The following is a 16,888-nucleotide window of genomic DNA, read 5'->3' on the forward strand; positions in this document are numbered from 1 at the left end:
ATGAAAACAGTCCCAGCGAAGGCACAAAGCACCATGTTATTTGCACCACTTTCTTTTCTTTTTTCAGGGAGACAGTGTTGCATTTATAACTTCTGACTGTTCTGAGGGGGGTGAATGAGGCAGCAGTACATTATCTGGGAACAATATCCCTCTTGTTGTGATTGTACTCTATCTTTGATGTGTCTGATGGATTATCTACTTCAGCCCAATTTTTAAAGGCTCAATTCGTTTAGGCACAAAAAGCTCAAAAGAACATAAGAATAGGTCTGCGCCTGTGACGGGTTTCTTCCAATTAACAACAAAAATGAATAACACACAACCGTTTTATTAATGAAGAAAGTGGGTTCCTGTCTTCAGAAGTGAAGGCAAACTCCTCAGAAAGAAATCAAATCCCTAAACAGCCCAAAATTCCCAAATCTTTAGATGACTGGAATCTCATTCATTTTTAAGATATACTGTACAGTTATGACTTAAGTGTCCAGCTTTTATGAAACATATCTGTGACTGTAAAACTAAGTATTTTCAACATTGCTACTACAGTACTACCTTCTATGGATGACAGCCAGTAGGAATGCATTAGCTACATAGTGGCCAGTATGAAAACATAATTCGGCCACGAGTATGAATGCACAGCTACAGTTCTAACTAATCAGGAATGCATTTAGAAAGATAATTATTCAGATCGTTGGTCGCTCCTCCTTTATGAAAAGCAATAATCTGCTTGAATCCTATTTTTATCAACGTCCTGTAAAAACTACGTTGATGTTTATGAGAGAAAAGGAAGATTATGAGTTTCAGAAAAAAAAAAGTTGTATGAGAACATATGTATACAGTCGATCGGTCTTTTTTTTTTTTTAAATCTGTTTTTCCACTTTAACTAGGGATTATGTTCTATGACATCCAACCCTCCCAAACAAAGTGAAACAGTGACAAATACAGTCAAACAATATGAGCCTGATTCCAGTACTAATAGGATGTTGATGAAGCTGTGCACGAGGAGACACTGGACATACCCTCGCCCCTCTCGAGTCCTTCTCTCCACCTAAACATCCAGCGTCAAATTGTTTAAACATTCCTTTCCTAAAACCATCCATCAGCCGGAGAGAAGGGCCCGGCTCCATCCCACATGACTCCTAAACCATCCAGCAGACTGTTTAACGCATTGAAAATACCTCATGTTGTGTGACCCTCCGCTTTGCAGTGTGCCAGCGAGTGCCGCACCCCTGCACCCGTCTCTACTCTGAGACCAAGAGTGTGCCCGTGTGGGAGGATGGAGTGTGCCACTACCTGTAAGTCACATCAGGCTGTGGAACTGCTGTTCCGGCCTCGCATGCTTATTCTCATCACGGAGCTGAAGAAAAGCAGAGCTCGTTTGTGACTAAACGGATCCGTGTTTCATCCTTCGCAGGTACAAAAGGACGTATAAAGTACAGCAGGATGTTTGTTATCGAGAGATTTGTGAACCGACGACTCCAAAGAAAAGTCAGAGTGAGTTTTAGTAAAAAGCTGTCTGAGCAGTGTTGAAGTTGTTTTTAAGCAAAGAATCCAATGTGACTCGTTTCACACCCTGATATTATCTTTCCTAACAGTCAGAAGAACAAACAGACAACAATAAAAGGTTTGTTTTCTTTAACACAATCAACAGAATTGTACTTTTTGCAGTGAAATGTCCCCTCCAATCATGTACTGTATATGCACAAGATCGAAAGATGTTTAACAATTGTCTTAAAAATGTTCTTCTTTTATTTCTAGAGCACTCGGGTACTGATGAAAGGACCGTCATCACTGTCATGTGAATAGCCCTAACTTCAAATTTGGTGTTTATAATCTACTTGAAGTAACTGATTCTTTTTTGTGCTGAGAAACTGTCAGAGCCCACTGTAACATTTTTTTTTTTTTTAGAAACAGTCCATCATTCATTTGGAAATAAGGTTGTGTTTGTTCATTCCTGAGAGCTGTGTTTGGAGCTCCACGCCTCATGAGAGGACTTCAGTCGATCAGAGGACACATCATTTATCATAGCCGATGCTCGATGACTGATTCTACGCACAAACACACACGTGTGCAAATGTTAACGGTGAGCAGTCGGCTGTACCGCATCGGAGACCTTATATACCTCATGTCCATGTCCATGCTGACACATTAGGAGAGGTTTTTTAGGATTTGTGATTCAGCTGCAGGTGTTGTCCCTCAGGTAAAATAACTGTAGAGTGTTCCGAGTCCCCCCCCCCCCCCCCCCCTGATCTCCTTATAAAGACGATGGGAAATGTATGCTTTCTCCACACTCCATGAATTCATCTCTTGCTCTGACAATGGCGCACAGTGTTTCCTGTGTATAAATATCCTTCTCTGTGTCTTAGCAGGCATCACTGCTCGCTATTCTGTAAATAGTGTTTATAGGCCATTTTGTAGTTGAATATTTTAATAATAAAAATGTTAAAATGTTTTGTGCTTCCTGTATCTTTTGTGGTGTACATATGCATCCTGGATTATTTCTTAGAAAGTAGACAAAGTCTCCTAGTATCCACTGTATTTCGGCTCAGTTTATGATTTTACATATATGCATAGGAAGCTGCTTAATGTTTACTTTCTAGCAAATCTGTTCAGGTAATGCTGTAGTATTACCATCACACAGACATGGTCAACACTTTCATTCAAATAGCTCTGGGTCATTGGTATGATGAAAGGGCACCAAAAATAGGTGGATAGGAAGTGGGGAACAGGCCACTGGTCTCTAGTTAGAGACCATCTTGTGATGGGATCAAGCCAGCTGCAACGCCAAATCGGGCCAGGGGCGTAATGTGGTAAAAGTTCCCACTTCCTACCTTGCGCCCGTGCTCGGACCACAACCATCTTTGAACCCGGCCTTCATTTTGATCTCAACTACACCTCTGTAAAGTTCCAGGATGGCTTCTTGCATGGCTGTGATGCTGTCACGTTGACAAAATCTGTCCACAAACATAATTCGAATAATTTAATGTATGCAGCACAGTTTGAAATACAACAAAATCTCAATCTGCTTCCCATAAGGGGTAAAACAATCACAGTACAATGTTTAAACCGATCAATTTACACAAAAGAATAATGCGTTTATGAGGGTATAAATGGGATAAATAAAATTAGAGATGAAATAGAGAGCCAAGTTTAAAAGGAAAACACATATGAACCAGGACCCTTGAGGAAGACTGACATTAACACATGGCAAAGTACTCAAAACTGCTTCAGTGGTAGCTCCTGCTGCAATCTGTGTCTCCAGGACCACATTTTGCAACGATGACAAGGTGATAACAATACCAGCGTTGTTGTTGCCGCTGGTATAACAAGCACCTGACTGGAAGTGTTTTAACAAAAGTTTACCAAGAGGAGGGAAGGGAGACCAAAGCCTGTTTTGATGCACGACTACAGGAATGCTGTCTGTCACCTAAAATGTCAACCATTACTACTTTACATCATAGTGTTGAGTGGCTGTGGTGCACAGTGCGAAACCCAGACTTGCAAAAAATAAACCCTGACTCTAACTTGAATCCACATGATGGGACAGAACAGCCTCTCTGCTTAACAACTCAACCACGTAACAGTGACAATTCCTCATATGCATCAGCAGACTTTGTGAAATTTCACTTCTTCTACATCTCAGGACTCTACATACAGAAAAGTGGCACGTTAAATGAAAAGCCTACGTAAGAGACGACAAAAGCAGATGCTTCCATTCAAAGCAGGAGGGGCTCACTGAGTGACTTGATGAGTAAAACGATATGCTACGGCCTTCACATTCACAAGATCTTAATCCTGCTCAACATCATAGGGGAAATCATCAAAAGACTAAACTGGGGGAAATCCTTTGGAAGCATGGTGTTTCTCCCTCCAGTAGAGTTCCAGGGGGCTCCTGGTCACCCTAAACCTTACACTTGTGTATTCTACACAATGACTATATGGTGCCAAAGCTCAGCTACTACAATAGGCCTCTATAAAGTCAATGTTTTACTACTAGCAGTGCTGCCGTAACTAGTGTAAAACCAATGTTATTTAGCATGGTGTAGTCTACATTTGAATTGAATGTTGTGTAATGTTGTGTGGTGGGTTTCTCTAGGCTTTAAGTTAAATAGAAAATAACAAAATTACACTTTTTAACAGTCCACCCTTGCATAGTGTTTTACTTTAGTTTATGTTCTCTGGACAGATGGATCAGCAACATGTGGGTGAAATAAGTTTTGAATTGTCTTGTGAAAAAGGCAGTTTTAGACCCAAGATAAAAGGACAGGTTAGTTGGCCTGTACCTCCCACTGTTCACATCGCTGAGGGCCCGTGATTGAAGACTACTGACATGACCCCTGAGACCAAAACAAACCAAAACCATACATGCACTCAATGTAATCATGTCTTTTAATAAAAGCTGATGTCTTACTTCCAGTTTTGGTGGTCTCGGTTAAAATATATCTACTTCTAAAAAGCGGACTTGTCATTATATCGCAGTATTTGCATTTGGGCATGTTTAGGATAATCATCCCACTCCAGATCTGCGGTTTGTGTGCTGCCTTCAGTGAACCTCGGACTGTCCCACGTGGAACGTGCCTTTCCTACCTTCTGCCCATCCTTCCCAACAACAAATGTGACACACAATGACAAGTACGGATTTTACAATATGTTTGGCTTCAGTGCTCAGTTAATGTGATAAAAGTGACTGGTTATATGCTTTTTTGGTTCATTATTTACATTCAGTTTGTTAAACTATCTCCGACGGCACCTGAAGGCAACATACTTCTGTAGTTAGAGCCCCCGCTGCCCCCCCCCCCTCCCTGCTCCGAGTGAAAACTGAGATAGTGAGCAAAGAGCGACGGGAGGAAGGACCATGGAGGGAGAAAACTGGATGTATTAGCTAGTTTGCTACTTCAGGGCACCTTTTTCCTACTTTCCCTTTTGCCTGCGCATATCAAAGCGCCTCAATGTGGCGATATCCGGTGTGAGTTTTATGAGCTGGGAAAACGTCGTAAACATTCAAACATTCAACGAGAGTCCGACCGAGGACGGTTAGCACAGTCCGACGAAAGTTAGCCCGCTCCGGCTAACTTAGCCTGCCTCTGCTAGCAAGAAAGGACAAAAAAAACAGGCTAGTGGAAAAGTAGGAACGGGTCAAAGTGGCGCTGCGGCGTAAAGTAACTAGTAATGTTGCCTCCCGGGATTAACTTCAGATACGGATGAGAAAGACGTTGGCGACTGGGGAACACCGAGAACGACCGCGAGCCAGACGACCACCGCTATGTTGGGGCTGATTCACGGCTCTGGCAGCCCGCCGGAGTCCCGAGGGTGGCCCCACTCGGTGCTGTGGAGGCTGGGGGGCTTCTTCTTCCTCCTGCTGCTGGAAGGGGCTGGCGGCCTGGCCAACCCGAGCACCACTTCTGGCGTCAACAACATTCAGCCGAGTGTCAACATATACATGAGTGTCGAGGAGGTGAAGACGCTTTTGGGTAAGAAGGCCTGCGAGTACAGACAGCTGTCTTCAAACTTTGTTTGTATCTCTGTGTGTGTGTGTGTGTGTGTGTGTGCGCGCGTGCGTGTGTGGTGATGCAGTTGTGCCAGTGTGTCCCCCACATCTGCATTTTTCCTTCTAAAACGCGACTGAACTCTAGTGAAGTATTGCAACTCACTCTTCTTTTTGAGCAATCACAGTGTCATATACAACACGAGACCGTTCGGATCTGGGTGTGAACTGGCCCACAGGAGAGAATTTAACTTTTGACCCAAAGAGCACGAGCTCTGCTGTAAATCTTCAAAGTTAACTGTAACGCATAGAATGGAAAAGTCTCCCTTAATGCTGTTATAGACACTCTCAATATCCTAAAATAATAATTAGAAGATAACAGAGGAAAATAACATTACTTCTTCTCTAAAATTCCTCATGCTGTGGATATATGTAAAATAAACATTTACCAAAGGCATCACAGATGTAGTCAATATAATTGATTTTTATGAGCTGTGCTGTCAATATTGGACAATAAAGATCAAGATGTAATACTTGATTTATAAACTGTATACTGTGTAAACGTGTGGATCTTAAATCAGAGCGACCCTTATGTCCAATGTTGGCTCAACAGTAGAGATGTCCTCTAATATTCCCTCACACAAGAAGAAGCCAAATGTTCCATCATTGAGAAACCAGTCTGGAAGCAGCTCCACAGCTGTTGTGTGGTTTTAGCGCATCAACAGAGGTATGCTGATGTGTCACCAGGAGTTGTGGAAAAGAAGGAAGTGACTACAGCATACATTTGAGACGGCGACCAGATAGGATGTTAGTGGTTGTGTGTCAGTGTTCGGTGATGTGAAGTGAGGAGAGCTAAGTTTGGTCCAGCGGGTTGCTATTGCTGCAGAAGATGCACAAAGTTGTGTTATGATTTAGCCTTGGGCATTAGTATTTGAGCTATACTGTACACAAAGATTTTCTTAAGACCTGCACAGTAGACCGAATTGCGCTGTTTTTACTCCACAGTTTGTCTGTTGGAAGTCATGTTGGCTATCATGATGTCTGTGACTGTTAAATGTCCTTTATCCTCGTTCAAAGGTTGAGCCGGTTTATGGATTGGTCCTTCACAGTTAATTTTGGGTTTACTGAAGATGTGATGAAGGTGCAGTTTGAGAACCAGTCATTTACCACTGCGAGTGCCACTTTTCAGGCTAATGACCGGGTAGAGGTGGTGAGGCGCGATGCCTCTGTGGAGGGAGGAAGCTGATCCTGCAACTTCTCAAATTGACCTGTGCGCTGCCGGTAATAATTGTATCATCGCCCTCGTCGTGGCATCGGCATTTCTTTGCATCAGATGGGATCCGGTCGGACTCGGCTACATTTTGTGTCTGTCGTCAGATCAATTAGGAGGAAGCGTCCAGCTTTTGAACAGGAAGTTGTGTTGGCTCACCTCGTCATGCTGCGTATGCAGAGTTATTACCAGCACGTTACTAAGTTTGAACTCAATCATGAACTCAAACCGTGTCCGGTCGTGTGAAGAAATCTCTTAATGTTTGACAACGACATGTGCCGAGCTAAAAGTGTGTGGACAGAAACTTCCACGATTCAGTGGCAAGGTAGCAAGGAATGTAATCTTCTAAAACCGTGAACCACAAAGGGCTTGTGTCTGTTCAGGGCAGTTAGGGAAGGGGAAGCCTGTACTGGACATGGGAGTCTCGGGATCACCAGGCATGGATCTCCCAGGACGGGGAGCGAGTATTCAGATCGTACTGCTGGGACATTAGAACATGTTCACGGTAGCCATTTGTTTAGATTAGCTCAGTGTGGTTTCTTTATTTATTTCAATTAAGACGGCAGCAAATTAGAACGTGTGTTTTGTAACCGAGCTTGTAGATAAGTGCATAATGATTTGTGATTTATAATATGGCATATAGATTGGTGAGGACCAAAAGATAGCCGGGTCCTGGACCTGCCACATCAATATGGATCATTTTATTAGGTACACCTGAGCTGTTCTGCTATGGCATGTCTACATGTCTACCTTTTTGCTATCGTCATACGGGTAGTGCTGAACAAACTAATCCTTTTTGAATTAAAAGAGTTCAAGTTTCAAATCACATGAGCCATGATTTCAGTTGGGCTTTATAGCAGAACTGTCAACAAGAACTCAGTCACCTGTACACACGGGTCAGTTGTTTTCTAAATCCCATCAGCATGTTTCACACTCAGCTCCATTGGATTCAGTCTTACTCTTTGGGTGAAGATGCCGATTAGTTTGAGTCCCGTCTTAGTCGACGACTACTCAACGTTATTGTTTTAGAAGACAAACACTCATTACATTTTAATCAACTTTTGGTCAAAATGTTTCCTCTCTTTATTTTGTCATTTATTTATTTATATTTCAGTCAATGTAGTCTAGTCCAAACCAATAATGTTGTAATTTTCTATATTATCTTATCTTGTTAAAAAATACAGGTTGAATGAACTCATTCACCTTATTAGGAGGTCAGTCCACTCACACGCTGTTATGAGCCACTGTGCCGGCCAACATGCAAAAAAACAAGCAATATTGTATTGTTGAAATGGTCAGTTAGTGTTTAATGACGTCGGTTCCCTCTCCTCTTAGTCATGGAATAGAAAGTTATTTTTTTTTAATAACTTGGGGTGAAATTATGAAGCCTTGCTGCTGTCTCGCTGTTCTTTTCAGCAGCTGGATTCTGCGTTCGGGATTTAATTTTGATAACTTTAACAAACAGCCTGACTCTCTGGGGGGGGGGGGGGGGGGGTGTATGGAACAGGAAAAAGTCATGGCTGAATACAAACTGGCGCAGCAGCGTATATTTGTCTGTGGATGAAGTGCAGCAGCATCCCTGATTGTTTCTGCATGTGACTGACGGGGAGAGAAGCGACTCTCCACATGCATTCCTACCCTGAGCTCCCAGATCAGCTGCGTCTCAAGACCCGCATCCTGGCTCCGAATTGTGTCGCAGCTGCCGGCTCAAATTCAGTTACTTCAGCCATACTTAACCCATTGACTCACTTTTTGCTGTACGGCAGTTGAAAAGTGTTAAAACATCCCTGCAGGCTGTTGCTTGCATGGCACATTTTCCAGACCCGGAGTGGAGGAGCTGCTACAGATTTGAGTCAAAAGCTCATTAGATGTGAAGCCACCTCATTGATCAGACTTCTGTGTGTGTGTGTACAGTTATAGATTTGTGGAGCGTTATGGAGGTCCATGATGGTTATGACAGATAGTGACAGGAACTCAGATGGGAAAGAAATTACATTTGAGTAGTAGGAATAGAGGGAATAACAGGTGTGATTCAGTCCCACTGGAGAGACTGTAAAGCACCAGAAATAAGGCCCTCACAGTTTTCCCGACCACACGCTGATATATTCAAATGGCTTATTTTATTGAAGCAACAGTCTGAAATGCAACGATAACCAGTTTGCAATAATAAAAGGCTGAATCCAGTGGTGTTGTTTGGCATTTCTGCTTAAAAAATGACATTAAATGACTATCACAATAGATCCCGATTCGATTTTCTATCCGTCAGCTATTTTAAACTTTTTAATCCCAAGCAAGTGCCACATGTCAATGTTTACAATGAAGGTTTTACAACTTTTCAACCTTTTTAATTTAGAGGTTGCTCAGAAAAGTACGACAGCCGGGTGAGCCTTACTGCATTCACAAGGCCCATGACCCAAGCTATGACATCGCTTTCACTGCCTTCAATGGCTTCCTTTCTCTCTCTCTGTTTCCTGGCATCCCGACGATCCACGTGATCACTTAGAAGATGACGTAAAAATCAGATTTCTGTACTTCCTTTTGCTGTCTCCTATAAATGGCCTTTTAGCCCAGTTTTCCACAGTAGACCAGGCAACGCATAACTCTGAGGAATTTCCTCCTGGTGGAAAGTAAGCACTAAGAGTCTGTCTTCTAGGTCTTGCATGGCGTCCTCGCTGTGTTGTCGCTGCTCACTGTCGTAGTGCCGGGTTGCTCCACTTCAGGCTGAAGCATAGCTGCACAACACAAGCAGTTCCCTGTTAAAGTGCTTGAGGGAAGAGGAGCTGCACTTGTTGGCAGATTCTAATCGGACAAACTCCACCTGGTATTACAACCGGCTCATATGTTGTACTTTTAAAATAAATACTGACATTCTCCCGTTTGATTTCACCGTGACTTCCAGCAGGGGAAATTCTAGCAAAGTGAATCTTTTTTTCCACTCGCCCGACCAGTTGAGGAGGTCAGAGTTTGGCTTAAATCTGGCTGAGCGTGCAAAAACGGAAATACAGGTCTAAGAGATATGAACTAAAATCGTCAGCGTATTGTGAAGAGCCATGTGCCCTCTCCTCCTCCTCCTCCTCCTCCTCTTCCAAAGAGCTGAAAGGAAAGCAGGGGCTTTGAAAAAGGCCCGTGAACAGTGAGGAGTGATTGGCAGCAGCATTCATTTCCTCCATGCCACTCCAAGGATCCCTTTGGTTGAATAGAGAAGCCCCCGCTTTCACATCTTTTGTCTGAGAGCCGCTGCTCTCAGACAAAAGATGTGTGGGTGCCTTACAGGAGCTTCTGTAAAGTAAAGCAAGCACACATTTTATAAATTGTTACCCTTGTGGTAAAATGTGTAAAAGCTGGTTTTTTTTGTATGTCCGCATGACAGCAAATGCCACAAGAATTTGAGTGTAATTCTATTGAGATCACTGTTATGCTGGAGTTACATTGATTGATTACGGTAGATGTTGAAGTCAGGGGTTTGCCCTCTGGTTTCTCTCTCATTTCTATAATATAAGAGTTAGGAAACACCTTTTTAAACAAAAAAAAAAAAAGCACAAGAATATTTGACCTTGCGTTCACAACCCGGCCTTTAAAAGTGCACTCACAAAGCTGCCCATGTGAAACGCCGTCCAAAAATAGAGGAGCGAGATGGTGTGTGTCAGACCACTGAAGTGACTCGTTAGTTTGCCTCAAACCGCTAATCTTGTTTTTCTTCTTCAGCAAACCAGTTGATATTTGTTGAGTAAACTAAGGAGCCCCTTTAAGCAACAAATAGCCGTCAACGATGTGCCTATAAAAGAGGCAGCGGCAGACAGTCCTGCTCAGATTCCTTCATCCTCGCCTGCCCTCCAGCCACCTCATGGAAATAAAAGAAGGAAACTGATGTGAGGTTTCTTTGAAGCCAATCAAAGACAAACCGCAAAGATTGTGACCTAATGTGTGTTTTTACTTTCCAGCTGAAAGACCCTTTCAGATGTGAACATTTTAGCGACCGGCGTTGCTTTCGTCAGGATGTTTGGTTGAGCTTTTCCGAGAACACGCCACATAATGACATCCACGGTATCACTGCGCCTTCCTTGTCATTTTGCACTTTGATACTGATGCTTTTCTTCAATTGCAGGAGGTGTGTTGGTTTTCTGTTGGGACATGCACTAACGCTTGTCTGTGCCCAAAACCTCTCTCTTGGAAAGAAAGGTGTGCGGCCGCCAGCGAAACAGCCTCAGTAGTCAAGTTTCCATCCAAATGTAGCACAGATATACAGGATTTTAACCGAATTTTCCACAAAAATCAGCAAAAGGAACGACTTGTGTCCGTGTAAAGCAGAGTGGTTTGGTAGCTAATGGGCAGTAAAATGGCTTTCAAGATTCCTTAAAAGAAAAAGTGCGGGCCATGTATGGGAACGAACCTCGTCTGCACAATGTGTCACTAGAGGCCGGTCGGTCCACCGAGGGGTGAGCGCAGTGCAGTAGTCCGCAGGGCCCCCATGATGCCGCCGGGGGTCCTGCCCACTTCAGCAAGATTCAATCGCTTCCCACACTTCAAGGGTTACTATAGCACAACTCAAATGACATACCCAGTCTTACACCAATCCTGCAGACTTTGTCACCAGGAAGAAGAGAAAACTCTCTAGTGCCCCACATCTCCAGAGAGTAAACGGTGACATGGGATGGCATGTCTGAACCAAATTCCTCGTGTTCGAGTGGATGTTATTAAAGCAAAGGGTAAAAAAAAGCAGCTTCCAAGTCTAAATCGGCACTTTAAAGTTCTGCTTTATCTGAGTTTGGTTTGAGTAGGTCATCATCCAGACTATGTTGGTCCCGGTGTCCCCTCTCGTTGAGCATCATCTGTTTGAATAGAATCTGTCTTTGAATGATTGTCAGTCAGCTGTATTGCGTTTGTTCACACGGGGAACTATTTTTAACTTGACATGAAATCATTTGTCGAGATGTTTTCCTACAATGAGTTAACCTAATCAAGCTGCCAAATGTGTTTGTTTTTATTTTGGGTTGTGAAAAACTGTATGGCTGCTGATTTAAGCTGCAATGCAAAAATGTAATGCATCATCATTTCTGGACGATTTCTGAAAGTTCTCCAGGGTGTTTGTTAATATGCAGCAAAAACATGGATTATATGTTTAGAATTGTTGTTTTCCCAAGCATTGTTTTCTGATGGTACAACCCTGGAGGCAATAATGAATGTTACTTAATGAAGACAGGAGCAGAAATAGTACTCTTTAATAATCTTGCTGTTACCTGTCAGCTGACAGATTAAACTGCTCATCAATCCATAGTGATTTTAGCATCGGGCTACTTTTCACGACGTCTTTTTCAACCACAGACCAAATCCCGTCGTCCTCACTTTATAGCTGTTCTTGTGTGTGTGATATCTTAGACCTTAAAGTCCTTCCTACATTAGCCCCCCCTCCCCCTCCTCCTCCCCTCCTGCCTGATTCATGGCTGTGAACTTGTTTGGAGTTTCCAGTTGATAGTTTCCCGCCGGCCCTCGTTTTCTCCTTCCATGGTTAACGTCGCCAGTATCCTCCCAGCGAGAGGGAGTGTTTATCTCCGGAGCACTCAGGGATGAAGGCTTTGGGAGGTAAAGTGTCGGCACAAGAGGGTCTTTGTTGTGTCCGCCCTGGACCTCACCACCTGGCCAATGCCACCTTTTGTTCTGCTCTTTCTGCAACGCGATCCACAGATTTGCAAGAGAACACTGCATGTCGACTAGAAAACGTTATAGAGCTCGAAACGTGAAGACAAGCTAAGATGCTGCTGTAAGTTACAGTTTTGCGTTGACATCTGCATACGAAAGGAACGACCATTTCTGTGTCCATGCTAGGTTCAATGTCTGCACCAGTAGGGAGAATGTGGCAGGAGGGAAGTTAGTGAGTAATCCTGTCTCCCCTCCCTCAGCTGAGAGAAGTGTCAATGTGACCTTGAGCTAAGCACTTCAATTAGGAGGACTGATCGTACTGGGCAGCTTTAATGCGTTGGTACTCTAGGAATGTCATTAGGGTGTCATGTGGAAAGAGCAGTTGATTTGTGTTGTGTTGAATTTGTACAGTGGAGTGGAGAAATGCTTCCTGTAAAACAATATCTCAAACTATCTAAATAATAAATATCTCAAACTTAATTTAAAGTTTGTCCTGCATTAATGTCTGGAGCACGCTGAGTGCCAGCCCCCAAAAATACAAGTATGCACCTGAATGTGAGCGTGACACGTCTCCTTTAAAGGCCCCTAGTTGTCTTCCCCACTTGGCCGTGCACAATGCTGTCACGTGCTGAAAAGATTTCAGAAGCTCCGTGTAAAGCAGCGAGCTGTTACCAGTCAAAGAAAAGGCCAACATTGTCCCGAGTAGCAGAAACCAGGTTCTGAGAGACGGCATAATCCGCTGATCAAGTCACTTGTTGATGAATGATGTCATTTCATCATATTTTTCAATAAACGATGTCACATCATGTAATCGCGCATTGCAAGCACGGCGCTAAAATGCAGCACTGATTTTAACATTGGTTGTTATGGCTGCGTGTCACTGTGGGACAAATGATACGCAGTGAAGCCTAGTTTAATACAAACAGTGTACACGTCAGAATGTGCGCGCTGATTGAGCGGCTTAATGACTTCTTATTTAGAGTAAGTCATGAAAAATTGTTTCCACTGAGGCGATGATGAGATGAATGATCACAGTAATCATTTATTTGAAAATGTCAGACAGATTTAGTTTTAGTATTATTTCATCAACAAATCTTGGTGTAATTTATTCCACGCAGTATCAAAATGTGAGCATCGAGGATTCGTAACTGTAAACATGAAGTTTGATGTTATTTCTGGAGTTGAGTGTTGTTTTCAGATCGGTGCAGGTGATACAGCGTATTATGCCCTGGCTATTGTTAATCTCTTGACACCAGCATGGAGAAATGGAAATGTCCTGCAGGAAATAATCCCTCAAAACACAACACAGCTGCCAAGTCATCGCGCTGGAATTCAGAATGATGTTGTTCATTTTCCATCAGCGTTTAAGCAAACAAAGCGAGGAACTTAATACGTTGTGACCAAACGAGAATCTTGCTTACAGGCCCACCTTCTACTAAAGCCGTCTCCCCGTTCCAGAGAGCAGTGAGTGTGAGTCAGAGATGAAACTGTGTGGTTCCACTTCCTCAACCTCAGGAACCACTCATTCCCCCGCTCCTCCGTCTGCGAACACTGACAAGGCCCCTGTCGCCATTCCCTCATGTTCCTGTTCAGAAGTCGTTGCAGTTCGGGTGGGTGTCTATGGGGCTGTGGGAGGGACGAACGTGAGCCAGACTCACGCTGGTCCTCTTTGGGCCTTTTATGCCTGGTTGCATAGTTTAATTGGTATCAAAGCGGTGTGGCCACATGTTGAGACGAGGGAGGCAGACGGAGCTGAGCATGAGAAAGGCAATTATTCCGGGACTCGACTGTGTGGTCATGTGCACACATCTGCTGCCTCTAGTACCTACATATGTACAGTTATTTGTGCTGTGGACAAAATATCAGTGTCACAGCGTTTTACAATTCCAATTGTCCAGTTGCTTATTTAAGGCGGGGCTAAAAGTTTAACATGTTGTCATGTTGTATGAATTTATATTTTTTTCCCACACAGATCTTAGCATGTGTTATCACGACTCTGCAGTTTACCTCAGGTCTACATAGATGGATGGCATCTTTCAGCTCATTGTTTTGGTATTACGACTAACAACGTTACTATTTAGGTTCACTGTCTCACACTGCATCGTTGTGAGATGCAGAAGGCAGGTCAAAGCTCTCAAAGTGGACCACCTACCTACTCCTCACCAGACGACCAACAAAGTTAGAGACTAGCTACAAAACAGACAAGCGGGCTGCTTAAATCAGGACACATGTGATTCAACGAGCCACATTTGGCTTCCCTTCTAATGTCAGATGCAGGCTCATCAGAATATACACCCCCCATCTGAGTATCTCCACCCACCCAACTACCATCGCAAAGGTGCAAGCCAGTCAGAGCAGACTGGGCTTTTTTTTGTAGGGGGGCTTAACGAGACGCTAAAACCAAGGTTTTAAGACCGAGGGTGAATGCAGGTATATTCAGACAGACAGTATATGAAAAATCCAGTGTTCTTTGATGGTTAAAGCATGTAAATATGTTCTAGTAGAAACTCAAAATACAAGCAAAATACGTCCCCTTTAACTCAACGTCCACTTATTAGCCTTTTTCTAGGGTTTTTCACTTTCATCCCCTGGTCCTCATCAGCAGGTGTTTTTCTCCGTTGTCATAGGGTCTTAACCGAGTCTGACAATGACATTTATTATTATTAACGTCTCTCTGTCCATGACTTAGACCATGAGATGTGGTTGAAAGCTTTGGGGAAATGTTTGTGCACTTTGTTTTAAGATGTTTTGCTAGTTTAAGTTGAATGCTAAAAATGCTATTTGGATAATCAGTCATAAAAATCATATTTGTTTTAAGTAATTGCTCATAACTTTACTTTCACTTTTTTTTTTTTTACATGTATAGAGCTACCTTTTAATTTCAACCATGGGTTTTAGTAAAGATGTACACGGAGCAGTGTCTTAGGAAAGGGAAAGGACAGCCAGCCATCTTCCTCCGCGGGCCTGGTTGGAGACTAGTTTATGTAACACCCTCCGAGTTGGTAAATGCCTGAGACTGTTTTTAATTGAGCCAATGTGAGAAAGGTCTTTGAGCCGGAGCTCTGAGGTAGCCCGAGGGTATCGGGGGGAGCCCGGGCACATTCTTCCCCTCTCTTTAAACTAGATACTCACAGACTGATAGACGGACCCCACTCGCACACAGCGTTCAAGGACTGATGGCACTGCCCCAGGCCGGGGTCGGGGGATTTCACCATTATACATTAGACATGCGTGACTTTTTGATGCAGCAGTGAGGAAAATAAGGAATGGTTGAACAGACTGGGTGTTGTATGCGAGTCCCGTTTTATCTAAGGCATGCCAATCCCTTCCTCTTAACCCTTCCCCTGCCCAATTGTGTTTCCTGGATAGAAAATCGCAGTCATATTTGAATGTTGCCTCACGTCAACGTTTTGAAGTTTTTCACTTTGGGCACTTAAGAGGTCTCGAGTACTACCAGATGTGGTTAGTCCATCTCCTTTATTGTGGGGAACCCCCCCAATCCAAGCTGGCGGTCTGAGTGGATATTTTACCATTTTCCTCAGGCTGTGTCTAAATCTACCTCTATGTTGTCTTTTATCCCCAGTGTGCTGGTTTTTCTCTCTTCTTCTGGATTTCCAAAATATTTCTCATAAAATACAATGTTATGTGCTCTGCCCTCACACAGGCCTAGACGCAGAGCTCTACTATGTGCGAGACGATGTGGTGAATCATTATGCTCTCTCCTTCACCCTGCCGGTGCCCAGTGAGACCAACAGCCTTCACTTCTCATGGCACTCCAAGACAAAGGTACGTCTCAGAGACTGCAATCATCGATTAACCCCTTCAATACATGCTACAGTTGTACACGCATGCAAGGCAACCCATTTCTGTGTTGACACCTCTCGTTCATTCCGTGTTCATAGGTTGACTACCGGCTTGGCTTCCTCATGGACAACCCTGTTGCCATGAACCAGCCACGGAGCAACATCTCCATTCAGGGGGAGGTGCCCCGTGTTCCCTCTGGTTTGTCAAATACCTACTTTTTTGTTGTGTCATGCGCTCATACCTGCAGTTTGCAGACTTTTCAAAATGGTGTCTGGAAATCCATACTTCTTTAACTGTGTCAATTGGAATTTTTGGAAATGATGATAGTTTCACCATCAGCATTTGATCAGTTTGGTCCGATAACATTTGGAAATTCTAGAAGAGCCACACAGCATTTTATCCCATTTAAATCAGGAGAGGGCTGATCGTAACTTTGCCAGCTAGGTCATCGGAAGTCTGTGGTGCACATCATGGACGTATGAAGAGAGCTGGATACAGCGTTGGAGGCTGTTCTATATATACAATTGCTCAGTGGCGCATGAAGCCAAAAAAAGCATGTCTTCTGAGTATAAAATGACCCAGGGCAAGCACACTGGTGTTGCCTTCAAACCCGCCTCCCAGCCCTCATTCCAGCATTGGTATCACTCACATGAACAGAGGAAGGAAAATACCTTCAAGGCTAACAAAATCTGGCCACC

The 16,888-nt window shown here is 43.5% G+C and overlaps 2 protein-coding genes across 4 annotated transcripts in view; both read left to right on the forward strand.

Annotated features, from left to right (window-relative positions):
• sned1 (sushi, nidogen and EGF-like domains 1) overlaps window positions 1-2,168 on the forward strand; it is a 23,983-nt gene extending 21,815 nt beyond the window's left edge. Inside the window, exons 29-31 of the mRNA XM_076079287.1 lie at window positions 1,202-1,289; window positions 1,409-1,488; window positions 1,753-2,168. Coding sequence (XP_075935402.1) covers window positions 1,202-1,289; window positions 1,409-1,488; window positions 1,753-1,796 — 212 coding nt within the window. The 3' untranslated portion in view covers window positions 1,797-2,168. The remainder of the gene's footprint in view (window positions 1-1,201; window positions 1,290-1,408; window positions 1,489-1,752) is intronic.
• Window positions 2,169-4,811: 2,643 nt separating this feature from the next.
• The window catches only part of ryk (receptor like tyrosine kinase), a 37,684-nt gene continuing 25,607 nt past the window's right edge, over window positions 4,812-16,888 (forward strand). For all 3 annotated transcript variants that reach the window (XR_012947761.1, XM_076079157.1, XM_076079158.1), the window contains exons 1-3: window positions 4,812-5,465; window positions 16,051-16,172; window positions 16,289-16,388. Coding sequence is in view for 2 of the 3 variants with exons in the window: in XM_076079157.1 (XP_075935272.1) it covers window positions 5,258-5,465; window positions 16,051-16,172; window positions 16,289-16,388 (430 nt within the window). In the remaining variant the exon portion in view is untranslated. The remainder of the gene's footprint in view (window positions 5,466-16,050; window positions 16,173-16,288; window positions 16,389-16,888) is intronic.

This window comes from Anarhichas minor, unplaced genomic scaffold (genome assembly GCF_050575085.1).
Source record: "Anarhichas minor isolate MPS153535 unplaced genomic scaffold, ASM5057508v1 ptg000071l, whole genome shotgun sequence".
Taxonomy (NCBI): domain Eukaryota; kingdom Metazoa; phylum Chordata; class Actinopteri; order Perciformes; family Anarhichadidae; genus Anarhichas; species Anarhichas minor.